This window comes from Herpailurus yagouaroundi, unplaced genomic scaffold (assembly GCF_014898765.1).
Source record: "Herpailurus yagouaroundi ecotype Mexico unplaced genomic scaffold, PumYag 77, whole genome shotgun sequence".
Classification (NCBI taxonomy): domain Eukaryota; kingdom Metazoa; phylum Chordata; class Mammalia; order Carnivora; family Felidae; genus Herpailurus; species Herpailurus yagouaroundi.
This window is the reverse complement of record NW_024412388.1, coordinates 79,431,872-79,459,465: the sequence shown is the minus strand read 5'-3', so window position 1 is coordinate 79,459,465 and position 27,594 is coordinate 79,431,872. Positions and strand designations below refer to the sequence as shown.

Below are 27,594 nucleotides of genomic sequence, written 5' to 3'. Positions count from 1 at the left end.
CCTTATTTCTTTAAAACAAAATTATTTTTATACTGATTATCCATAAAGAACCTTAAGACTCTTATTTGAATAGTCTCCCATGAGCTCAGAGTGTGTATAGGAATTGTGTCTCTCTACCTGATCTTCCAGGGTGCCCGGGGTAGCATGGTGCACGTGCTCATGCTTCCTAAATGGCTTTCGATGCCGGTGGTATTTGAAAGGTTATACATTTTAAAGGGTATTTTGTTCCCTTTTTCCTTGGCAGAACCGAGGAGCTTCCTTTTCTAAGACCAGTGCTGTTTGGACTCAGTGAAAGTACACTTTGTTCTAGGAGAATTGCCATGTGAAAGCCTAGAATATATATTGAGTTCTTCCAAGAAAGGGGGAAAAATCACGTTCTAGGACAGTGAATACTGACTTGGTGCTGAATGAATGATTGTTATGTGCTCTTTTACTCACAGGCTCGCTTTTCATATGTGCGGATGAAATATCTTTTCTTTTCCTGGTTGGTGGTTTTTGTTGGAAGCTGGATTATATATGTGCAATACTCTACCTATACAGAACTATGCAGAGGAAAGGACTGTAAGAAAATAATAGTAAGTATTTTTTTATTTCCTACTATTTAGAAAAACCATACTAATAGGTTATATTAATAATATATTTATACATACTTACTAATAATTATTTTCAAAAAGTAAAAGTTAATTTGACCTTAGAGTTGTGTTGAACCTCTTAGCTTTTTGATGTGACCAAGTTAGTAGGAGTGTTCTGCATCTTGAAAAATCTAAAATTCAGAAAGCTAAATATATAATACAGATTACTGTGAGAGCATCCTCACTGCATAGGGGTTTCTTTTTAAAATATACTGTAAGTTTAGTTTAATCAGGTAAGTTTTTAAATGTTTATAGAGTATAAAAGTATTATTTACCTTTCTGGAACATATCTTTTGAATAAATGGAGTCACTCTCAAGTACCAAAAATGTACCTGAAAAGCATATAGTCTATTTAGTATTCAGTTTCTATCCTAATGACTAGGCGTGTCTTAGGAAAATTGCTCTATCAGTCTAAGATTTTTAGTAGTAATTATTGGTTATATGTTTGAGGATAAGTAATTTTTTTAATTTTTAAAAATTTTTTAATGTTTATTGTTGAGAGAGAGAGCTGGGGAGGGCAAAGAGAGAGGGAAACACAGAATCCATGAAGCAGGCTCCAGGCTCTGAGCTGTCTGCACAGTGCCCAATGTGGGGCTTGAACTCATGAATCATGAGATCATGACCTAAGCTGAAGTCAGACGCTTAACCGACTGAGCCATCCAGGAGCCCCTTGTGGATAAGTAAATTTAACTCCTTGTTTTCTGCTAATATCTTCTGATATAAATAATATTAAAACATTGCATCTGAGAATTGTATTTTTGTTAATATGATTGTTGGAATCCCAGTAATTATAACTTATTAATGATTCTGTAGTTATTGAGTGGTTGCTCTTTACCCAGGCCAGTGGTACTAAGTATGTGCATATAGCAGGGAACAAGCTATCATGACCTTGGGAACTTACAGTCTAGCAGGGAAGATGCTGAATACAGTAAGGTAGGATAATTATTACAATAGCAAGTGTTATAGGAACATAAGACAGGGAAACCTGAAGCTTTCCAAAGTTCTAAAGAAATGAAATCAGTTTAACTCTAGCCTTTCTCAATCAAGATAAAAACAACAACAACAACAACAACAAAAATAACAAAGAAACCTCCTCAGGAGTATTACAGCCTCTGAAATCAGCAAGGGAGGAATCACTAATATAATAAGCAGGGAAATTAATTAGTAAAGACAACTCCCAAGTCAAGTTCATAGGTGTCCATTGTATATGTCAATTCCAAATGGCCATTCCAGATCCTTGAGGAATTTTAAGATCAGAGGAACCTCTGGGGCCAGGCAATGTATTGCATACTGGTCAGTAATAGTTAAAATAATACTATGAAAGCCTCCCAAGCCCATTTTACAAATAAAGAAATAGGTACACCTGAAACTAATGTAACATTGTATGTCAACTATACTTTAATTATACATGTATACATATATAATATATATATGAATAAGAGAGAGAAGCACTTGCTTATGATGGTAGAGCCAGACTCTTGGTGCTACCTTATGTTAGAAAAGACTGACAAAATTATAGCTTAATAAAGCTAAGGAAAAAAACCAAAAAAACCTACATGCTCACCTTCAATGAAGAAGAAAGAAGCAGGAGTTATATAATCAATTATAACAACATAAAATAACCAAAATTAAGGATGCTAGGTGGGTCAGTTAGTTGAGCATCCAGCTCTTGATCTTAGTTCAGGTCATGATCTTGTGGGTTCATGGGATTCAGCCCCAAGTTAGGCTTTGCACTAACAGCATGGAACGTGCTTGGGATTCTTTCTCTCCCTCTCTCTTTCTGCCCCTCCCCTGCTTGCATGTACTTATTCTGTCTCTCTTTCAAACTAAATAAACTTAATTTATGTATTAATACAATAATATCCAAGTTATAAGGCATATGCTGGTGCATATTCTGTTATTAGTGAATTATAGTTGTATTTTTAATTATTAATGATTATTAATATTTTATTATTGAAGTTTTTAATGATTTTTCCATTAATTTTACTTTATAATAAACAGAAGAATTCTAGAATAATTTAATAATTCTAATATAGTAATAATTCTAGCATAATTTAATGGTTATCTTATTACAATTTGAAAATAACAAAAACATTTTCTGAGCCTAAAACATATCTTTTCCCTAAGGCTGGCTTAAAAAAATTGTAGTTTCTCTGCACAATTTGGGAATTATGTTCTTAAAACTTACCAAAACTGGTAGTATTAAGATCAGTAGTACTAAGATAGTAGTAATATTTACTAAGAATTGTATGATTAGAACCAAAAACAAGCAGAAAAAATATTTTTTAACTATAAAAGCTTCAAAGAGCTAGCAAGATAGTGAGGAGTTACTTGGTCAAGATCTGGGAAAGGATGGTGAACCTAGAGTTGACAGTGTTTGCCTGGGGTATATAACCTAAAATACAGTTTGGGGGAGCTAGGAAGATACAAATCTATTTCAGGTCCTACAAGGATGGGACCTTGGTTTACCATGCTGTAGGCTGATACCCCAAACAACTGAACCCCAGTAGTAAAGATGAACTAAAAGAACCTCAGAGATGTGAGCTGACTTTTGTAGCCTCTTTTTCCCTCAGGGGGTATTGCTGATACTGGGCATGAGCAGCGGTCTGAGAAGTAGGACTGTATACTGGAAGAGAGTTGCTGCTGGGGACAAGAAACCAGCAAGCTTTTGTAGAAAACTAAGAGAGCCTCAAGCATACAGCCAGTTATCCTGTTGGGATATTTGCCAAATCCTAGGGTTTTACAGAATGGGAGGCTAAACATCTCATTGGAAAGCCTTTGAAAAGCAGAGCAGACATTTTGGCAGTCACACAAGATACTGTCTAGAGTTATGAACCTACCCATGGGGGGAAACCCCAATGAATTCCCAGGCTCTCTGTTAAAAACCCTAGAGGGCTATGATAATTTCTTGGAATGGAGATCAGCCAAAAATAGCTTGAGCTTTACTAGAACCGCAGCCTAGCCTCCATTCAGCCTAGTCCCTGATTGGGTTAAGATGATCACCTTCCATTCTATCTGTCTATCCAAGGGAAGGGAAACCCTCTCTGAAAGCATTATGTAAAGAATTATAGGACATGGCAAAAGACAATGTGACATGATCAAAAACCAAGAGATAAACATGGACAATAGAATCAGATCCACAGATGATCCAGATATTGGAATCATCAAAAAAGGATTTTAAAATAACCGTGTTCCTGTTCAAGTAAATAGGAAGAAAGGTAAAGAAAATAAGTGAAACAATGGATAATTCCAACAGAGAAATGAAATGTATTAAAAAGAATCAGGAAGACATGTGGCAGTTCCTCAAAAAGTTAAATATAGAATTTACATATGATCAAGAAATTCTGCTTGTGGGTATATACCCAGAAGAATTTAAAGCAGGGACTTAAACAACACTTGCACACCAGTGTTCATAGCAGCATTATTCACAATAGACAAAAGATGGAAACAACTCTGATGTCCATTAATAGATGAATGTATAAACAAAATACATGGAATATTATCTAACCTTTAAAAAGAATACAACATGGATAAACCTCAAAAACATTATGCTAAATGATATAAGACAGACACAAATGGGCAAATATTGTATAATTCCACTTATATGAGGTATGTAGAATAACAATTATATATAAACTGGGACAATGGTAAAAGGAATTAAAATGTTTAAGATTCTTATCATATAGCAGAGTAGAGTAAAAGTATCAATGAGTTAATATCAATTAGTCTATAAATATCAATTAATTAATGAAATATCACTCAATTAACTTTAGACTTCATTGGAGTATCTGGGTGGCTCAGTCGTTTAAGCATCTGACTTTGGCTCAGGCCATGATCTCACAGTTTGTGAGTTTGAGCCTCACATTGGGCTCCCTGCTGTCAGCACAGAGCCTGCTTTGGATCCTCTGTCCCCCTGTCTCTGTCCCTCCCCCACTTGTGCCCTCTCTCTCTCTCAAAAATAAATAAACATTAAAAAAAAAAAAAGCTTTAGGCGCACCTGGATGGCTCAGTTGGTTAAGTGTCCGACTCTTGATTGCAGCTCGGGTCATGATCTCATAGTTCATGAGTTCAAGCCCCACATTGGGCTCTGTGCTGATGGTGAGCCTCTCTCTCTCTCTCCCTCTCTCTCTGCCCCTCCCCTGCTCTCTCTCTCCTTCTCTCTCTAAAAAACTAAAAAAAAATTTTTTTTAACTTTAGACTTTGTTGATCAAAATATGCACATTGTTATTTCTAGGATAGCCTCTGGAATAGAAAAAGAGTGTATCGTTTCCAACCTAATAATGAAAAATGGAATAATAAAAGAATACTCAGTTCTAAAGAAAGCAAGAAAGTAAAGAACATATAGATAGTAGAAGTACAGAGTACAGACAGTAGAAGTACAGAATACATAACAAGATGATAGATGTCACAAATTGAATTCCCTGGGAAACAGATTCAGAGACTGAGATTTGCCTGAAGGATGTTTATTGGGGTGGGTTCTTGAGATTAACATCTGTAGTGGAGGGAGGAAACAGGATAGACCAGAGAAGTTAAACTGCAATACAGTGGTAACAAAGACCTCAGTCGATTCTACAGGGTCCAGGCATCTATACCTTGTCACTGATCAGTCATTGAATACAGTTTTCTACCCTCTTCTGTCCTCCCTTAAGGGGACATGACCTTGGGTAAGGCTGTATTCTAAGGCTGAGGATAAGTCCCAAAGAAAGATTCAGCTGAGAGCTGTTGACTACTTACATGCCTAATAAGGGAATGAGTACTCTTGTTCTGGACAAGATATGGGTGGTTTACCATGGCACTGGCTATAGTATATTTAAACCCAAATATATTGGTAATTACATTAAATGTAAGTGGACCAAATGCTTCAGTTAAAAGACAAAGATTGTCATACTATACTAAAATTAAAAAAACAGGGGCACTTGAGTGGCTCAGTCGGTTGAGTGTCTGACTCTTGATTTTGGCTCGGGTCATGATACCAGGTAATGGGATTGAGTCCCACATTGGGGCTCCACACTGCTTAATATTCTCTCTCTCTCTCTCTCTCTCTCTCTCTGCCCCTCTCCCCCACTCACACACACTCTCTCTCAAAAACAAACAAACAATGATATTTACAAGAGAAACATCTAAAATATAAAGATGCAGATGGATTGAAAGAAAAAGAACAGGAAAACCATTCAGGCAAATATGCAAATTATAAAAAAAGGGGGGTGTTTAAAGGAAAACCCATAGCTATATATATTCACGTAAGTTTGAAATTATACAGAGACTATACCTCTTTTTAGAGTCTAAATCAGCCTTTACTGGCTTGAAATGTAATACCTTTTAAATTTGTTTCTTCTGTGTTTTAGTTTTACAATATTTGCATATGTAATTGTCTGGCCTTTTCACAACCTTTGGCAATATCCACACATACTTTTTTTGGTCCTGGTAATTCCTGTTTTGAAATGTAGAGTCTAAACTGATTGTCTCTCTCCCTCTGTATTACTGCATAGACTGTTCTCCTATTTAAATGGACTGAACTGAACCAGAATATATAATAAGATGGCTGATTTTCAATTTGGTTATAAAAATATAAAGCTACATTATCTCAAAACCACATTTAGCAGGGGCGCCTGGGTGGCGCAGTTGGTTAAGCGTCCGACTTCAGCCAGGTCACGATCTCGCGGTCCGTGAGTTCGAGCCCCGCGTCAGGCTCTGGGCTGATGGCTCAGAGCCTGGAGCCTGTTTCCGATTCTGTGTCTCCCTCTCTCTCTGCCCCTCCCCCGTTCATGCTCTGTCTCTCTCTGTCCCAAAAATAGATAAACGTTGAAAAAAAAAATTTTAAAAAACCACATTTAGCAAAAACATGGTTGCCAAAGGATTTGTAGTATATAAACTCTGAACAGATTTACTCCAAAATCTTCTATTTCATCTTTGTGAAGGAAGATTATAAAGAAATACAGAATGCTCTAGGTCTGGACAAGAAGATCCCAAAGAAGTCCTACAAACATTACTTACTGAAGTTTAACAATGTGGGTTCTTTCCTTCCCTGTGTAAATTGACAGTTTGACTTCTAAATTTTCTCTAGTTATTTTTTCCTGTTTTTAATCATTTAATACTTATATTCAAGGTAATTACTATCACATAACAATCATATAAAAAATATAACCCATTTTAAAAGAAGTATCAGTTAACAAATATTTTTTGAACACTTACTACATGTCAGTCATTATTCTAGGTGTGGTGATTTAGGGTAAACAAGATATAGAGTCCATGTTTTAAGGAGCTTACAGTATAGTGGAATATGTATAATAAAAACAAAAATACACAACAACTTTAGGGACTAAGAAGTGTAATAAGAAAGGATATAATAGCAATATTTTGTAGAGAATGGCTAGGGCATGCTACCTTAACTAGGGTAACTGGGAAAGTCTTCCCTGAGAAGATGGCATTTTGATTAGAACTTGATGAGCAGGAAGCAATTAAATGAATATCTGGGCAAAAAGCATTTTAAAAAAAAGGACCATAAGTGCAAATGCCCAAGAGGGAGCAAGCTTGGGAAATATGATTGATTTCATGAGTAATTTATGAAAATCTGCCTCATTACTTTAGTCATTTCATGTACATTTTATTTATTTTTTGTTTTTTAATATTTATTTTTGGGGAGAGCACAAGCAGGGCAAGGGCAGAGAGAGGAGGATCTGAAGTGGACTCTGTGCTGAAAGGCTGACAGGAGCGAGCCAGATGTGGGGCTCAAACTCACAAACCATGAGATCATGACCTGAGCTGAAGTCAGACACTCAACCGACTGAGCCAGCCAAGTGCCCCTAGTCATTTCCTGTACATTTTAAAATCTTGGATATTGATGGTACAATTCATCAAGTATTGGGAACTTCTTGATTATAAGTAGTTCAACCATATTATGTTAGTCTATTGGAGAAAATCCTAGGCTGGAGTCAAAGTACCAGACTTCTTTCTTGTAGTGTACTATATGACTTCGAGTAAGTGACTTCATTTCATTGACTTGCTATTAAGTTCATTCATTGTACAGGTGGGAGAACTACCCTGGCCTTGCCCTACCCACATCACAGATTTTATGGACATAAAGTAGAACTGAACCAGTTACAATGGCTTTCTATTACTGAATGATACTGTAACATATCTATTGAATATAGAGAAGGTTCTCAAGTCTTTGACTTGATTCCATTTGGCCTGGGGCAAGTACCTTAATATTTGATATTGCTATAACTATAACATTGTAATTCAGAAATTTCTCCAGAAGATTGCCCTGGCTGTTCCATTCAAAGCATTGCTTCCAAGCTGAGATCACTGTTTAGGAGTTAGATATCATAGGTGACCAATAGAATGTGATAAGCAGTTTATTTATATTTAAGAATCACAGTCTATCTTGTCCTACACAGCTTTCTTCTTCTCTGTATATCCTTGTCTTTTTCCCTCTCTCTTTCCATTTGTATATGAGAGGTCATAGCTATTATAGTGGTTAAGAGCATAAGCATTGGAATAAATGAGCTTCAGGCTTGAGTTCCAGCTTTGTCATTCCTTAGCTAGATAGCTTTTTCTTAACCTCTGTAAAGTGGGGATTGGTAATACTGTTGTCTCATCAGGTGGTTGTGAGGATAAAATGAGCTTATGTATTGAAAGGCTTAACACTGTGCCTGGCCCACAGTACTCAGTAAATCATCATTAGTATTGTTTTCTCAAGTTTATGCCTTTGAATCTGACTGGGAAGATAACACACACACACACACACACACACACACACACACACACTCTCATTATATGATCAGTTATATCAATCAAGGTTCAAGGAGAGAGGCAGAACCCAAAGAAATATATAGTAAGGGGCACCTTGGTGGCGTAGTCAGTTGAGTGTCCGACTCTTGATTACAGCTCAGGTCATGATCCCAGGGTCATGGGATCTAGCCCTGTGTGGGGCTCCATGCTGAATGTGGAGCCTGCTTAAAATTCTGTCCCCTCCCCCATCATGTGCGTGCGTGTGCACGCGTGCGCGTGCTCTCTCTTTCTCTCTCTCTCTCTCTCTTTCTCAAAGAGAAAAAAATTTAAAAAAATTTTTTACACTTATTTATTTTTAAGAAACAGAGTGATACAAAGCATGAGCGGGGGAGGAGCAGAGAGAGAAGGAGACACAGAATCTGAAGCAGGCTCCAGGTTCTGAGCAAGCGGTCAGCACAGAGCCTGATGCGGGGCTGGAACCCACGAACTGTGAGATCATGACCTGAGCCGAAGTCGGACGCCCAACCGACTGAGCCACCCAGGCACCCCCCCCCCTTTTTTTCTTTTTTGAAAAAGAAATTTTTTAAAGGTTTAGGGGTTCCTGGGTGGCTCAGTTGGTTAAGCGTCGGACTTTGGCTCAGGTCATGATCTCACAGTTCCTGGGTTTGAGTCCTGCATTGGGCTCTCTGATCCTCTGTCACTGTCTCTCTGCCCCTCCCCAACGCCCCCTCTCTCTCTTTCTCAAATAAATAAACTTAAAAAAAAAAAAACTATCACAAGAAAAAGAATGTTTAACTATGTGTGGTAATGGATGGTAACTAGAATTACTGTGATGATTATTTCACAGTATATGCAAATACCAAATCATTCTGTTGTACACCTTAAACTAGGATAATGTTACATGTCAGTTATATCTCAGTTTTTTTAAAGAGATTTATTACAAGGAATTGGCTTACCCAGTTGTGGGAGCTGGCTAGATGAGCCCAAAATCCACAGGGTAGATTGTCAGAACTTCTTGGGCATGGGTTGAAGTTGCTGTCCACTGACAGCATTTCTTCTTCATCAGAGGAGCCTCAATAATTCTCTAAAGGTCTTTCAACTAATTGAATCAGGCCCACCCAGATTATCTGGTATAACCTCTCCTAAAAGCATTTGAATACAGGCTTCAGTTATATCTACAAAATACCTTCCCAGCAACACCTAGATTATTGTTTGCTTCATTAACTGGGGACTATAGCCTGGTCAAGTTGATACATCCAAAGACCATCAGACTGGATTAAAACGATTTAGTTGGGAGGCACCTGGCTGGCTTAGTTGGTGGAGTGTGTGACTCTTGATCCCAGCATTATGAGCTCAAGCCCCACATTGGGTGTAGACATTACTTAAATAAACAAGTAAATCTTTTAAAAAATAAAATAATAAAATGATTTAGTTTGTACCAGAGATAGTTGTACTGCACCAATTTAAAGAAAGAAGGCTTCAATGAACACACATCTCTGTGGGTAGAATAGTAGAGAAAGGCTTCATAGAGGATGTAGAAACTTCTGTAGGCCTTCTAGAATAGAAAGAATTAGGTGGGTTCTTGAGGAATGTCTTTCTCCTTGTAATTACAAATCAGGCTTGCTTTAGTACTTTTATCCCAAAGAGCAATTTGATGATTAACATTAGATCTGAGAATTCCCAGAACATGCATTAGTAGCCACTGAACCACAGCCTTGGTTGTTGGGCCGTTTGGCTGCCCATAAATTAATAGATCTTCCTCTTTTGTCCTTTTATAGTAAATTTAAAACACAAACCTAGAATGTGGAACAAATTAGATATGTATTTCATATAAATTATATACTATGTGTGAATTAGTCTAATTTAGTAATCAGGTATATTCCCGATAATTTCAACATTGGAAATCAGTATAGAGCATTAGTATTATTTACCTGAGATGTTTTCTCTAATCACTGGATAATTTTTATTAAAAGATGTTATAAAGTTAATATGTTTCTTATCTAAGGTTCCAGGAAGCTAGGAGCTAAAACTGGAATTAATTTCACACATTGTATATTGATTTGCAATTTGAATTAAAGTTTCTTGTGTTCAGTTTTTAATAATAGTATGATACTATCCACTGTTATATCCATTATTTAGAACTTGATTCCAGTGAAATGCATAACAGGCTTTTAAATAGTAGGCTTTTAAAACTTTGAGAAGAAAACGCAGTGGGGGTGGTTTACCAGGGAAAGCCAAGGTTAACTTGGTGGACGTTGTAAGCACTGAGAACGGTTCTGCTCTTCTTTGTTTAAAGGCAGCTCTCTCTGAAACTGAGGGGGCAACCACTAACTCACCCTAATTAGATGCTCTTGGAAGGATCTGTTTTTTTCCAGTTGTGCTTTTTTCTTTTATCCACCAAGCTAATTAGAATATGTTGTATAGTTCATTGTACATTTTCTCTGATTACGGAAATCACTAATTCACTCATTATTTCAGCAAGCTCTACTTGGTGTCTAGTCATAAAGGAATTTTTCACTGTTTGTGTAGTTTTCTGCCTTCTTTAAAAAAGAAAAAAGGAGTAAGGACAGGGAGAGAAATTTTCCTTCCATGTAATTTTCAGGACAACACTGTTTAATATTGGTATTTCTGACATATTCCTCAATGATGGAGAGTGTTGGTTTTGAGGTTCTATCTGCATAGTAATGAGGAATCACTCACTTCATGCTGGTGAACTTTTGTGAGTATTACTTGAGCATGTGCTTTAAAGTGGAAGCAATAAAAGATAAGGAGCCCCTGAATTTTATTATAGTCTCTTTAAAGATCTAATTTCTAGAAATAATGGTTTGTTGCTTAAAACAACTAGCTTAACATATATGAAAGTTAGGATATTTAGAACTATGTTTTCAATTAGATAGTAATACATAACGATTTCATTTAGCTTTGCATTTGCATAGAATAAATTATTATATGACTCTAGAGGTTCATTTTGTGTTGTTATCCTCTGTTTTTAAAATATATGGAATGAATCCACTTGGAACATAATGTCTTCAGAGTAGAAGTGTAATTTTTTCCTTTTAAGAAAAGTATAATTTTCTTTTATGTCAACTTGAGTTAGATTACCAATCTCTTCCTGGTGAATTTACAGAAAAATATTTACTAAACAAGTGTATTTCAAGTCTTAACAAACATAAGCCCTATTCTAGGGGTAATGTTACTGTTTAGATTATAGTAGCATTTCTGGTGACCTTCGTGTGTTAATGCTGCACTCTCTTATATCATGTGGTGGTCACTGTAATCCTGAAACAGGTGGTATTGTTACCATTAGCATAATTCCTGAGAAGCAATAAAGAGACTAAGGATTAAAGCCAGTTTAGAGGAAACAAGCCAGCAGGGCAACTGGCTGGCTCAGTTGGTGGACCAAATTACTCTTGATCTCAGGGTTGTGAGTTCAAGCCCCATGTTGGGTGTAGAGATTACAAAAATAAAGATTTTTTAGAAGAAACAAGCCAGCAATAAACACCATGATATTTTAGTTACATGCTTACCAGTACTTGCTAGAACTGGGAGATACAGAGATAAGACATGTCCCCTCCCTGAAGATGCTTACAGACTACTAGAGGATATGGAAAAATAAACAAGAAGCACATAATTGAGACTGGGAGTAGGGTTGCTAAATTTAGCAAAACAAACACAAAAACAGGATGCCCAGTTAGATTTGAATTTAACTTAAAAATGAGTTTCTTTTTTGAGTGTAAGTATATCCCAACTATTGGCAATAAACAACTAATATTTTTTCAATATAAGTATGTCCCCTGTGATATTTTACTGGGAAGTCGGAGAACATCCCAGAAGACTCCTTGGAAGACTCCTTGTATCTTAGCTGAATTTTGAAGAATCAGGCATTGCAAGCAGGAGGAGGCTTGTGCACGGCTACATTCAGATAGGAAAGAATGCTACATTCCAGGAACTGCCTGGCTAGAGCAGAGTATGAGGAGCAATTTACGGAGGTCACAATAGCAGAGTCAAAATCATAAAAGACCATTTACATCCTATTGAGGAGTTTGCCTTCCATCCTCAGGGCAGTATAAAGTCAACAGAAGTTTTTAAGCAGGGAAGTAAGTGGTCAGATTTATGTTTCAGAAGAATTTCACCAATTGTGGTAGAGAGGGTGGGCTGGATAGGAGATGCCACAGGAAGGGAGACCAGTTTTATGGTTGTTGTAGTAATCCAGGGACAAAGCAGTCAGGATTTAAATCATGGCGTTAGTGGTGGAAATGGAGGGGGGAAAATCGTTTCAAAGATATTAAGGAAATAATTTGATTGCCAGCACTTGGTGACCAATTGAATGTGGGGGAAACAGGGAAGAAGGAGAAGTTTAAGACAACTCACTGTTTATTCCTTCAGATGCATGGGTGATGGCACCTTTCAGTGACATAGGGAATAAAAGCTTAAGTTTGGATAAGAGGAAATAAGAGTTGACAGCAAGTATAGACTGCTGTTTCTAGGAACTGTGCTGGGAAGTCAGTCAGTTTTGATTTGGTTTAAATTTTTTTTAATTGTGGTGAAGTATACAGAACATAACATTTACTGTATTTTTAAATGTGTATTTATATATTTTGATGGGGGAGGGGCAGAGAAAGGGACAGAAAGAACCCCAAGCAGGCTTGGAGCTGTCAGCGTTGAGCCTGACTCCAGGCTCTCTCACTAATGGTGAGATCATGACCTGAGCTGAAATTGAGAATTGGATGCTTAACTGACTGAGCCACTCAGGTGCCCCTAACATTTACCACCTTAATCTTTTTTTTTTTGTTTTTCATTACCTTTTTTCAGCTTTATTGATGTATAATTGACAAAATTGTAAGATTTTTAAGGGTGCAATGTAGTGATTTGATATACATACACATTCGGAAAGGATTCCCTCCCTTGAGTTAAATAGCACATCCATTACTTCACATATTTACCTTTTTTGGGGGGGGGGGTGAAAACATTTAAGTCCTAATCTCAACAGATTTCATTTATACAATACAGCATTATAAACTACAGCCACCATGTTATTCATTAGATCTTCAGACCTTATTCATCATCTAACTGAACATTTGTACTGTTTTACCAACCTCTCCCTATTTTCCACACTCCCCAGCCCATGGTAACCACTTTCCTACTTTGTTTCTAGGATCTTGACTTTTTTTAAAAAAAATGTTTATTTTGAGAGAGAGACAGAGTAGGGGAGGGTCAGAAAGAGAGGGAGAGAGAATCCCAAGCAGACTCCGTGCTGTCAGCACAAAGCCTGACCCGGAGTTGGATCTCACCAGCTGTGAAATTGTGACCTGAACTGAAATCAAGAGCTGGATGCTCAACTGACTAAGCCACCCAGGCACCCTGACTTTTTTTTTTTTTAATTCTACATATATGTGATACCATACAGTATTTGTCTTTCTCTGACTTATTTCACTTAGCATAATGCCTTCCAGATTCGTCCATGTTGTCACAACTGATAGAATTTCCATATTTTTTAAAGGCTGAATAATATTTCGTTGTGTGTGTATATGTATATATATGAATTAATAAAATGTGTGTATGTATATATTTATGCATATATATACATATTTGTGTATGTATACCTATATATGTGTGTATATATATATATATATATATATATATATATATATATATATGTATACATACACCGCCCTCCCCCACATTTTCTTTATTTGTCCATCATTGGACGAATCTTTTTTTTATAAGACAGGTTCTTCTTCTTTTTTTGTTTTTCAATTTTTTTTAAGTAATCTCTACACCCAACGTGGTGCTTGAACTTATGACCCCAAGATCAAGAGTCACATGCTCTATAGACTGAGCCAGCAAGGTGAACCTACTTAGATTGTTTCCATACTCTGGCTGTTGTGAATAGTGCTGCAATGAACATGAACAGGTATCTCTTTGAGACAATAATTTCATTTTCTTTGTATATATACCCAGAAGTCGGATTGCTGGATCATATTGTAGTTCTATTTTTAATTTCTTACAAAACCTCCATACTGTTTTCCACAGTGCATTGAAACCATTTTTAAGTATATAGTTCAGTAGTGTTAAGTATATTCATGGCTGTGAAACCAGTCTCCATAAACATTTTCATCTTGCAAACCTAAAACTCTATACCCATTAAACAAGAACTTCCCATTTTCCCTCCTCCCCAACCCCTGGCAACTACCATTCTACTCACCATTTCCATGAGTGTGTCTACTTTAGATACCTCATAAAAGTGGAATCGCACAGTACTTGTCATTTTGTGCCTGGCTTATTTCACTTCATATAATATCTTTAGGGTTCCTCCATACTGTAGCATGTTTCAGAGTTTCCTTAATTTTTAAGGTTGAATAATATTAAGGTTGTACATATATACCACGATTTGTTTATCCATCATCCATGAGTGGACCCTCGGGTTGCTTCTACCTTTTGGCTGAGAAATTGTTTTAAATTGACCTCATCCAGTTTGGTTATGCACACTCCTTAGATTCTGTTTTGAAAGATAAGGGTAGCTACTGAAAATATTTGCTGCAGGTGAGTATTAACTATTCCTGCACCACCATATTACTGGATTATAAAATCTGAAGCAGGCTCCAGGCTGTCAGCACAGAGCCCAGCGTGAGGCCCAAACTCACGGACCGTGAGATCATGACCTGAGCCAAAGTCAGCACTTAACCGACTGAGCCACCCAGGTGCCCCTATAATGATGTGATTTCTGCTACACATATAGGCATTTATTCAGCCCATTTTTATTTGTAAGCAGTCACAAAACTTTTAATGTAATCAGTCTGTAAATTTATTAAAGTTTTTATTCTTTCCTTTTCAGTATTCTATTTGCATGAAAGATTTACTCAAAGCAGAAGCAATGATACTCCAGAGACAAGCTTCTTTACCCTTATAATTAGCATCAGGCAACTAGAAATTCTGAGCCAGTGATTCTTAAAATGTGGTCTCTTTGACCAGCAGCATTAGTATCGCTTCTTGGAAACTTGCTGCAAATGCAGATTTTCAGCCTCACCGAGAACTAAATGAGTCAGAAACTGACATCTGGGTCCATCTTTCTGTGTTTTAGGTTTTTTTAATGTTTATTTATTTTTGAGACCGAGAGAGACAGAGCATGAATGGGGGAGGGTTGGAAAAAGGGAGACACAGAATCCGAAGCAGGCTCCAGGCTCCAAGCTCTGAGCTGTCAACACAGAGCCAGATGCGGGACTCGAACTCACGGACTGTGAGATCATGACCTAAGCGGAAGTCGGATGCTTAACCAACTGAGCCACCGAGGCGCCGCCCCCCCCATCTTTCTGTGTTTTAACACAAACTTCAGGAGATCTAAATCTCCCTAAAGTTTGAGAATCTCTGTTGTAAAACTGTTAACTCCAAGTACTTCTTTTTACCCCCATTATGAAAAGATAAGGAATATTTCATATTTTAGCCAATCCAAATATTTTAAGTACCTTCAATTTCACCATAGATAGTCCATTTCTAACATTCATTCACTATGATATTTAACAAGCTAAAAATTTCACCAATATGATCCTAATTTGGTAATTAATAAAATCCCCCAAATGGGTCAATCTTAGTCAAGATGTGGACAATAGAAGCATGTATTACCTTGGAGCATGTGCTTCCTTATTACCTGACTGGGACTCTTGTGGAGCCCCTATACATTCCTGGACTAAAAACAAAAATATCACACTGTGTACACTGAATAATTTTAAAATATATTACAGATGTTATAACAGAAGGGAAGGAAAGAGTTGAGAGGGTTCTTGTGTGTGTGTGTGTGTGTGTGTGTGTGTGTGTGTGTGTGCATGTGCATACATGTAGGGAGAGGAAAAGAGAGTCTATGATAAGCACAATTAATGGTTGAGAGAAAGAATTCAGGAAGAGGGGAAAGGAGAGAGGCTGGAGATACAGCGAGAGTGCAGAGTGGTGAAGATTAAAAATAGCTGATATAGATATTGGAGAGCACACTGACTAGACTTGGAGAATTTTCAGGCACTGGTTAAGAGACCAACTCTGCTGTTTTGTCCTAAAGAGAAATTGTAAGATTGTCTAAAATACATTTTTATAATATGTATCTTAGAGAATGATTTAAGACCTGGTACTTATACATCTATTTGTTGTTATCACCTCTTGAGATAGTTTCCACAGTTCATGAAATTATTCCTTCAGCACCAATGAGTTTTGTAAAATTTAGCTGAAGAGTGCCATCTTCTGGTACTATTAGGTATGTGCAAGCAAAGGCAGAGTATGGGAGAATCCTCATAGTAATAAAACCTTAGAACTGGAAAAACCTTTAATGTTTTTTGCTGAGTATCCTATTGTGAAGTTGAACTCCTTTATAATCTGTATCTTTTTAGTTAGGAGATCAGATTGCTGACAGTGATTATAGGTTGTGTGTATGACCATGCCTGAAAAACAAACAAGACAGTATGTGGCCAACCAATCTTTTCATATAAGCTTGTGGGAAATTTGCTTTTGGTTTGTGATAGAAGCCACAAGTTGAAGAGCCTGTTGTCTGTGACTACCTCTTTGATGCAGGGTTGGCTTGAGGCCTTTGCTCAAAACAAGAAACTGATTCTTATAGCAGAATGTCAGACTTGTCTTCACTGCTTAACAGTTTACCAGTAAGATACTGATTTATTCTTTTTTTTAATGTTGAATGGATTATAGAAAATTACTAATTTTATCTTCAGTGAGGTTTTGAAATCAAAACCATTATGTTTTTTTATCATCGTTTTATATATATATGTGTATATATATGTATATATATATGTGTGTGTATATATATATGTATATATACATATATATATGTTAATTTTTAAGAGAGAGAGAGAGCACAAGCTGGGGAGGGGCAGAAAGAGAGGAGACACAGAATCTGAAGTAGGCTCCAGACTCTGAGCTGCAGCACAGAGCCCGATGCAGAGCTCGAACCCACCAACCATGAGATCATGACCTGAGCCAAAGTCCGACGCTTAACTAACTGAGCCACCCAGGTGCTCCTTATCATGGTGATTTAATAAACATTTACTGAATACTTAAAATACTAAACTCTCTTCTGTATGCTAGAGAGAAATGGGAGGTTCAAAGATGAATATGACTTTGTCTCTGCCTTTCGACCAGGGAAGATAACATGAACATAAATGATGTTAGATCTGGGAATATAAAGAAGGAAGGGAGGAAGAATATAGTATCAGGAAGGAAATATACAGTCTCAAGATTATTCATTGGCAATAATGTCGTGAAAAGGGCCACATTTAAATCTTGACCTGGAGCAGGTTATGAATCGAGTGTTCCTCAAGATTCAGGAGCCAAATCTCAGGACATTTTATCCTTTAAGTCCTTTAAGTCCTGTTCCAGAAGCTCTTCACAACAGAATGTGCTATTTCTGCATGAAAACCAAGAACACAGTTCATTTATTCATTTGTTCAGCAAGTGCTTTTTATACACATTTGATTATGTGTCAGGCATTGTGCAAAGTCCTAAGGAAACAAAGATGGAAGTTCTGGCCCTACTTTGAGTTGCTTATGCAGAGGGAATGAATGTGACCAGAGCCCTTTGGTAGGAACACTGTGGATGGACATCTGACTCAGCCATTATTAAATCTGCTCTACATGTTTCTCTCCAAGATTAAGTCATTCTGGTTCTTTTACCTCAATCACTAATTAAAAGCACAGGCTCTGGAGGCAAACTATCTCGCTTCAGAATCTAGCACTACCACTGACCTGCTCTGCAAATTCCTTAACCTCTGTTGCCTTAATTTATTTATTAATAAAATGGAGATGGGGCGCCTGGGTGGCGCATTCGGTTAAGCGTCCGACTTCAGCCAGGTCACGATCTCGCGGTCCGTGAGTTCGAGCCCCGCGTCGGGCTCTGGGCTGATGGCTCAGAGCCTGGAGCCTGCTTCCCATTCTGTGTCTCCCTCTCTCTCTGCCCCTTCCCCGTTCATGCTCTGTCTCTCTCTGTCCCCAAAATAAATAAACGTTGAAAAAAAAATAAAATGGAGATAAATGATGGTAACATCTGTTTTATTGGGAGGTTGTGAAGATTAAAGAGTTATACACAAAAAGCTATTAGAATAATGCTGAAATACAGAAAACAATATGACAAATACCCATGGAGCTACCATCTACCTAACAAACCTTTTGCCATATTTGCTTCATTTTTAAAAGGGAAAAGCATCACAGATCCAATTGAAGCTCTCTATCCTTCCTGATATTCTCCTTCCTCCTCCCTAGGGGTAACCACCATCTTGAATTTGCTGTGAGTCCTTACCATCATATTCTATACTTTCACTATATGTGTACAGGGACATAAACAATATATAGTATTGCATTGCATGTTTCTTTTTTTTTTTTTTTAATTTTTTTTTCAACATTTTTTATTTATTTTTCGGACAGAGAGAGACAGAGCATGAACAGGGGAGGGGCAGAGAGAGAGGGAGACACAGAATCGGAAACAGGCTCCAGGCTCCGAGCCATCAGCCCAGAGCCTGACGCGGGGCTCGAACTCCCGGACTGCGAGATCGTGACCTGGCTGAAGTCGGACGCTTAACCGACTGCGCCACCCAGGCGCCCCTGCATTGCATGTTTCTAAACTGTTTTTTTTTTTAAGAGAGAGAGAGAACATGAGTGGAGGAGAATGACAGAGGGAGAGAGAGACAGAGACAGAGACAGAGACAGAGCATCTTAAGCAGGCTTCATGCTCAGCACAGAGCCCAACGCAGGGCTTGATTACACAACCTTGGGATCATGACCTGAGTAAAATCAAGAGTTGGACACTCAGTCAACTGAGCCACTCAGGAGCCCTGTATGTTTCTAAACTTTAATTAGTGATATTAAACTGCACCTATCATTTTGTAACTTTTTCCACTTGACATTATGTTTTCAACATTTTTCCATGTTCTTTCATTTTCATTACTGAGTTCTTTTGAGTTAATTACTGAGCTAATTACTGAGTTCTTTCATTTTAATTACTCTATAGTCTTTCACTGTATGAATACACCTCATTTTATTCAGCCATTCTCCTGTTGATGGACATTTGTGTTGTTAACCATTTTCCACTTAGAAACAGTACTACATCCTAAATGGCACCTTGAGGTCCTCCTAGACTGTACTTTGAGCTAAGACTTTTGGAGGGAAAGATTTTTCATTATGGGTTCAATTTTTTTTTTTTCAACGTTTATTTATTTGGGACAGAGAGAGACAGAGCATGAACGGGGGAGGAGCAGAGAGAGAGGGAGACACAGAATCGGAAACAGGCTCCAGGCTCTGAGCCATCAGCCCAGAGCCTGACGCGGGGCTCGAACTCACGGACCGCGAGATCGTGACCTGGCTGAAGTCTGACGCTTAACCGACTGTGCCACCCAGGCACCCCGTGTTCAATTTTTTTTTAATGTTTACCAGTCTTATTCATATTTTGCTTCTTCTTGCATCTTTTCTATTGTTTCTATTTTTCTAGAAAAACTGTTCATTTCAAATGTATTGCCATAGTATTTATATTATTCACTATCCCTACCCTTTTCTTTCCTAATAATCCTTATTTGTGCCTCCTTTTTTTTCATGATCAGTCTTGTTAAAGGTTTGTCTCCTTTGCTAAAGTTTCAGAGAACTGTTGCTATTATTGATCTTTTTCTTTTTTTTTTTTTTATTAACTTCTGCTTTTTTTTCTTCTTCTTTTGGAGGTTTACTCTGTTATTGTTGGGGTCTTTTTTAAGCCTCTTTAGTTGAATGCTTACTATTTATATTCAGTTTCTTATCTTTTTTCATCATTGCATTTAAAGCCATAAATTTCCCTCTAAGAACTCCTTTAGCTGCATCTTACAAGTTTTAATATGTATACGTTTGTTGTTGTTCGTTCTAAATATTCTGCATTTCCATTGTGGTTTTTTCTTTAATCCACAAAATAGTTAGGAATGTGCTTTTTAGTTTCCAAACATGTCTGTTTATGTTTACATTATTTTTGTTGTTGATTTCTTATTTCTTTGTGATCAGAGGATGTGGTCTATGTGATCTAAATTCATTAGAAACTCTAACCTGTAGCCATAGGAGGTTTTGCTGCAGCTTCTGAGTAAGGCCTCAGAACTCCCACCATCTTCGCCTTAGTAAAGACATATGCCGGTGAAATTGCTGGCCATCTGCTACAAGCAGATAATGTTTATACCAAACAGATGGTTCTGCATTCCCTAAAAATCCCCAGAGGTTGACCTGGGGAAGGAAGTATCAAGCATCTCCCATGTGATCCTCCCCAAACTGGGATGTAGGAACTAGATTGCTCTGTTCCTCCTATGAAAGTGAAACCTCATCTTCTTGGTTACAGCCAGGTCTGAAGGAGAAAGCAAGCACGGTGGAGGCTTATCCAGGAGCTTCTCTGGTAGTGACAGCTGAAGGGCAACAACCCCCAGGTGTTGGCGTTTAACTCTACACATGGGCAGAGCACTCCATCTCTGTCAGGGCTATCCTTATCCTCCCAGCAAACTAGAAAGTATTGGTAGGGGGGCCCAGGAGGCAAGTCTGAGGAACCTGTGCTGACCTCTTCAAACATTGAGTACTTACCAGACTCGACTGTGCTTTGGCTTTTTCCTTGGGATCAATGAAAAATTTAAGCCCCCAAAATGAAAGATCAAGAAATTATCCTCAGTCCCTATCCCACACAAGAGAAGCCCAGGGTTGGCCCTCTAGTAGGTTGCAATGTATCAAGAACCAGAGCTGGGCAAGACTGATCTGTGAGCCACATCATGTCATCAGACTGAGGGAACCAGACAGACACAGAGAACCATCAAAAGGTAATTGCAGAAACCAGAAAAGAGCAAGAGGTCTAAAGCAGAGATTGGGAGATGAAGGTCAGAGGAATTCTTACAACTATAGGAATATACCATAGCCTTCTATTGTTATTTTAATTGGTTAATTCCTTCTTTCTGCTTTCTTTGGATTAATTTTTTTTCCAATTTCTTGAATTTTTAATTCATTTGTTTTGTTCTTTGCTGTTTGTTAACATAATTAAGACTTCGTATTCTACTCTAAATGGTTCTTTAATTTTATCATTAGTTTTATTTTTAGTTTCTGATTTTTTAAAAATTATCATTGTTATTTTCTAGACACTTAAATTTTCAATTTGAACTTTCTCTTTGATTCTCAAGAATTAGAAGGACCTTTAGTGGCACATGGGTAGCTCAGTTGGTTAGCATCCAACTCGTGGTTTCAGTTCATTCTCTTTCTCCCATTTCTTTGCCCCTCTCCACGTCCCTCTCTCTGTCTCCAAATAAATAAACATTTAAAAAAAAATAAAGAACATTTAATTATGTATGGATAGATGTTTTATTAATTTCAAGTTTTATCATATTGTGATTAGAGAACACTGCTTCTGCCATATCTACTGTGGGAATGTATTAAGATTTTCATCTAATTTTGTTTTTTTTTAATGTTTATTTATTATTTATTTTGAGAAAGAGAGAGCATGCGAGCAGGGGGGAGACAGAGAGAGGGAGGGAGAGAGAGAATCCCAAGCAGGCTCCGCACTGTCAGCAGAGCCCAACTCAGGGCTTGATCCCACCAACCGTGACATCATGACCTGAGTAGAAACCAAGAGTCGGGCGCTTAACCAATTGAGCCACCCAGGCACCCCTTGGTCTAATTTTGTAAATGTTCCATGAACATTTGAAAAGTCTGTTCTCACAGCAATTAGATCTACTTTATTATTCAGGCTTTCTAATTCTTTTATATCCTTTTTTTCATACACCTTATCTGTCATGGACTAAGAGAAGTCAATTAGGCTCTAATGTCTTTCTGTTTATTTCTTTTTTTATTTCTTACAGATTTTGCTTAATAAATATTAATACTTTATTTGCCTTATAGAAACTCATGACTGTAATATCTTCATTGTGGATTGTATGTTTGATCATCGTAAAGAGACTTTTTTTTTTTCTTTGCCTTATTTAATGCTTTCTTAACCTCTGACATCAACCTTGTCTGGTATAAGATTGTGATTTAATTGTGTTTTCCTTGCATTTTCCTGATATACCTGTACTATCTTTTATCTTTTATTTTCAACTTTTTTGACACTGGTTTCTGAAGATGTTTTTATTTCAGTAGATGAGATTATCCTGTTGACATTTATAGATATGACTTAGTTCTGTATCACATTTTATGACCTACTTTCTGTTTTTAAGGATTCATTTGGTTTGTATCTTTCTCTAGATGGTGTATATTTCTTTGTTTCATGCATGTTCCTTCTGATTATTTAGGAAGGTCTGTATTCTGTTTTTAGCTCTTCTAATGTTTGTCTTTATTTTATAACTTTTAAAAACATACTTTATTTTTTTTAAGTTTATTTGAGAGAGAGAGAGAGAGAGAGAGAGAGAGAGAGAATGCTCACACAGGCACACATGAGCCGTGGAGGGGCAGAGAGAGGGAGAAAGAGAATCCCAAGCAGGCTCCATGCCATCAGCGTAGAGCCCAATGCAGGGCTTGATCCCAACAGTGAGATCATGACCTGAGCCAAAATCAAGAGTTGGACAGTTAACCGACTAAGCCACCCAGGAACCCCTATCCTCTATTTCTTTAGACTAAATCTACTTCTTACGAGCAGTGACCAAATTATAATTCCATTCATCTCATCTCCTTTACTCCGCCTAATTTTAATCAATATATTATTGTTATTAGTTCTTTTAGTGATCATTGGTATACTTTTGAATGTACCTCTATCTCTGTTAATTGATTTATAAGATGTAAATGTTATCTTTGACCTTGAATATTAAAAATAAAGAGGGGCGCTGGGTGGCTCAGTCAGTTGGGCGTCCGACTTCAGCTCAGGTCATGATCTCACAGTTTGTGAGTTCAAGCCCAGCATCAGGCTCTGTGCCGACAGCTCAGAGATTGGAGCCTGCTTCGGATTCTGTGTCTCCCTCTGTCTCTGCCCCTCCCATGCTCATGCTCTGTCTCTCTCTCTGTCTCTCAATAATAAATAATCATTTAAAAAAACTTAAAGATAAAGAAATCAACATCCTTTTGCCACCTTCCATCTTCCTACATCTTCCCTTCTTAGTTTTTGTTAATTTTATAACTTTTGCTGGTATAGTTTGTAATATAAACATTCTGAGTAATATATAAAATAGTTATTAAGAGAATGAGCTCTGGAACCAGACTGCCTAAGTTGGAATCTTGACTTTATCATTTTTAGGTGTGTGACCTTGAGCAGATTGCTTAACAGATATTTATTTGTTTCCTTGTTTTTACAATGGATATAACTATAGGTTCTACCTCACAGGTTTGTTTTCATGATAATGAATGAAAGTATAGCACTAGAACAGTGCCTGACACATAATGAGCATCTAGTAATTATAAGATATTGCATTAATTATTATGAAGTAGATTTCCAGTTTTGTTTCCATCCCAGTTCTATATTTCAACTGACTACCATGTTCAGGTTCTCTGTTCATCTCTTGGTTGCCTAAAATCCATTCTCAAGTAGTTAAGAGACACTAATGGCAGGGGCACCTGGGTGGTTCAGTCGGTTAGGCGTCCAACCCTTGATTTCAGCTCAGGTCATGATCTTGCAGTTCATGGGTTCAATTCCTTGGGCTCCCATGGAGCCTACTTCAGATTTTCCCTCTGCTCCTCCTCTACTCTCTAAATAAATAAATAAATAAATAAACCTTAAAAAAAAGAAGAGACTAATGGGAGTTATAATTTCTAAACCTTTTATGTTCAAAAACATTTGATGCCTTTTACTTGAAAGGAAGTTTAGTATGTAAAATAATAGTACCTACTATTGAGCACTTATTAAAATCACAGGTGATCTGAATTCATTATTATATCATTTTACCTCATAATAATGCTATAATTTTATTTTTATTTTTTTAAGTAAGCTCTATGCCCAATGTGGGGCTTGAAATCACCATGAGATCAAGAGTTGTATGCTGTACAGACTGAGCCAGGCACCTCCTTCATAATAATGCTATAAGTCAAGTATTACGTGTATTATTCATATCCCCTTTCACAAATGAAAAGGCAAGTCACGCTTCCTTTCTCAGACTTTGCTGGCATTGAACCATTATCTAACATTGATGTGGCTGTGGAGAAATCTGAGGCCAATCTCATTTATTTCCCTTTAAAGATGCCTTGATCTTTTTGCCTGAATGCTCAAAGGATTATTTATTTTTGAAGTCTAGTAAAATTCAGTGGGATATGTCAGAAGGGTCATTCTGTGTCGGTTTTCTTGGGACATTATGTGTTCTTTCAGTCTGTGAAGTGTGCTTTCACTTACACGAAGTTGCCTTGAATTCTACTTTGAATATTTTTTCTTTTCCACTTGTTCCATTCTCCTTCAGGTGGACATGCTGGATATCCTTTATCTTCTGTATCCATAATTTTGCCTCAAATTCTTTTTAGTTCTTTTTAAATTTCCATTTCCTTTTTCTCACTTTTCTTACCTAGCCCTCGTTTAAGTCTAACTGTGTTGTTATCCTTGTCTGCCTTCTTCTTCCGCCCCATTTATAATATGGCTTTAATTTTTAGGATCTTTTCCTTTTCTTCCTTCCTGAGTTCTGCTAGCTTATTTCACAATTCCTTCTGTTATCTCATCATCATTCTGCTTTGAGGTCTTATTTTTTGAACGGTTTCATTAAGTCCTTTGAATTCACAGCCGTATGCTTGATCTGCTTCATGGCAACGTATTTCTGGAAAATTTATTTTTATAACATTTCATTTCCTCCTTTTTCTTGTAGATTTGCTGTGTAGATCTTGGTTTCCTTGGTTATTACTTGTTACTAAACAAAAAGAGTTCTTCCTCAACCAGTTACTTACAGGAAGCAACTGGAGCAGTGAATTGTATTAGTAATGAGGCTGCTGTGGTCCAGAGTGTGTGTGTGTGTGTGTGTGGGTGTGTGTGGGTGTCTGTGTGTGTGTGTGTGTGTGTGTGTGTGTGTGAAAGAGAGAAAAAAGGAGAAACATAGAGACAAAAATATTCACATAGATTGGTTTAGCTAATGTTATCTCCCCAGCAGATGCTCATAATATACTTTCCCTCAACCCATTTCATTTACAGACTGCCTCCAACATAGGTAACATTTTTAAGGAATTTATCATTCAGCACTGCCTTGTCCTCCTATTTCATGATGGCAAATAGAGTCCTTGAAAGTTCCCACAACTTGTGCTCCCTTAAACTTTCAGTGTAAGTCAGGGTGGTGGTTCTGCCCCTCAAGTGTACCATCTGTTTGGTTCTATGCCAACTTTGAGAAGTAAAATCACAGCAGTTATTTATCTCAACATACTCTGGACTCTGGTATAATTTTCATTGAATTTGGTAGGCCATCCTCATTAATTGTGCCTTAGGGAGTTTGTGTTTATTTTCCTTATTTTCTTGTTTTTGGGTGATCTCAAGGATGACAAGATGACATCATGAGCTAATTTTATTTTGTTATTGTAAAATATTTTGGCATTTTATTTTATTTTTAAATGTTTATTTATTTTGAGGGGTGAGGGAGGGGCAGGAGGGAGGCAGAGGGAGAAAGAGAGAGAGACAGGCAGACAGAATCCCAAGCAGTTTCCATACTGTCAGCGCAGAGCCCAAACGGGGCTCAAACTCACAAACCATGACCTGAGCCAAAGTCAAGAACTGGATGCTTAACTGACTGAGTCACCCAGGCACCCCATAAAATATTTTGGTACTTTAATTTTTTATTTTAAATTAGAACCATTTTTTAAGAGTGCCTCTAATCTTAGAGCAGGTAGCATACCACCTCAGACCCTGTTAAGTGCGAAAAATAGCTTCCAGTTTTTTGCACAATATAGTCCCAACAAGATCTCTCCTCATCATATAGCAAGTAAGAGCAAAGCTCTGGATTCAAGTTCAAATCTGTCCAAATCCAGAGCCTGAGTTCTTTTCATCATAGAGCTACATCTTAAAGAATATAGATATCTCTTTACAGTGTCTTTATTATGTTTCCTCTTATAAACATTTTTCATTAACTACTGTGTTTGTTTCCTGGTTTTTAGTGTGACAAGTACAAGACTGGAGTTATTGATGGACCGGCATGTAATAGCCTTTGTGTTACAGAGACTCTTTACTTTGGGAAATGCTTATCCACCAAGCCCAACAATCAGGTATGGACATTATGAATAAACATTGCAGACTGATAGTGCACTCTACTTTTACCTTAAATTAATGTATTATTAAAAGAATTCTTGAGCCAGAGCTTTAGGAAATTTTATATACTTTAATTTTGTATGCTTTGATTCACTCATCCAATAGATATTAATCCTTTATTCCCAGTATATTCCAGACACTTTAGTTGTTAGGAATATAGTGGTAATTGAGATAGATAAGATTACTTCCATTATGGATCTTATATTAATTAATAGTGACTGATTCTGGGGTATGGGATTAGGGAAATGGAAACAGATGAGTTTTGCCTTTCATCTTTCTGTGTAATATGACTTTAAAAAATTTACTTCTAGCTATAAATGCTTACATTAAGAAACAAGAAAGATCTCAAATCAACAACCTAACTTTACAACTTAAGGAACTTGAAAAAGAACAAACTAAACCCAAAGCTAGCAGAAAAAAATAAATAATACAGATTACAGGAGAGAGAAATGAAATGGAGAATAGAAAAACAATAGAAAAAAATCAATGAAACCAAAAGTTGCTTCTTGGAAAATATCAACAAAATTGACAAACCTTTAGCTAGATGGTCTAAGAAGAAAAGAGAAGGCTCAAATTTCTAAAATCAAGACTGAAATGGGGATATTACTATTGATTCTATAGAAATAAAAAGTATTAAATGAGTACTATAAACAATTGTACACCAGGTTAAATAACCTAGATGAAATGGACAAATTCCTAGAAACAGAAAGCCTACCCAGAAATAGAAAATCTGAATAGACCTACAACTAGGAAGGAGATTGAATTAGTAATCAAAAGTCTCCCAACAAGAAAAGCCCTGACCCTGTTGCCTTCACTGGTGAATTCTACCAAACATTTAAATGCTTCTCAACCTTTCCCAAAAAATTGAAAAGGAGGGAATACTTCCTAACTCATTCTGTGAGGCCAGCATTACCCTGATACCAAAGCCAGATAAAGACACTACAGAAAATCTACAGACCTTGTGAACATTGATGCAAAATCCTCAACAAAATACTACCCAACCAAAATGAATGTAATAAAAAGATCATACACTGTGACCAAATAGGATTTATTCCTGGAATGCAAGGATGGTTCA

General features: G+C 37.2%; 1 protein-coding gene across 1 annotated transcript in view; it reads left to right on the top strand.

Moving 5' to 3' along the window:
* The window catches only part of DIPK1A (divergent protein kinase domain 1A), a 107,265-nt gene that overhangs the window by 72,866 nt on the left and 6,805 nt on the right, over positions 1 to 27,594 (top strand). Inside the window, exons 2-3 of the mRNA XM_040470991.1 lie at positions 441 to 575; positions 26,369 to 26,476. Coding sequence (XP_040326925.1) covers positions 441 to 575; positions 26,369 to 26,476 — 243 coding nt within the window. The remainder of the gene's footprint in view (positions 1 to 440; positions 576 to 26,368; positions 26,477 to 27,594) is intronic.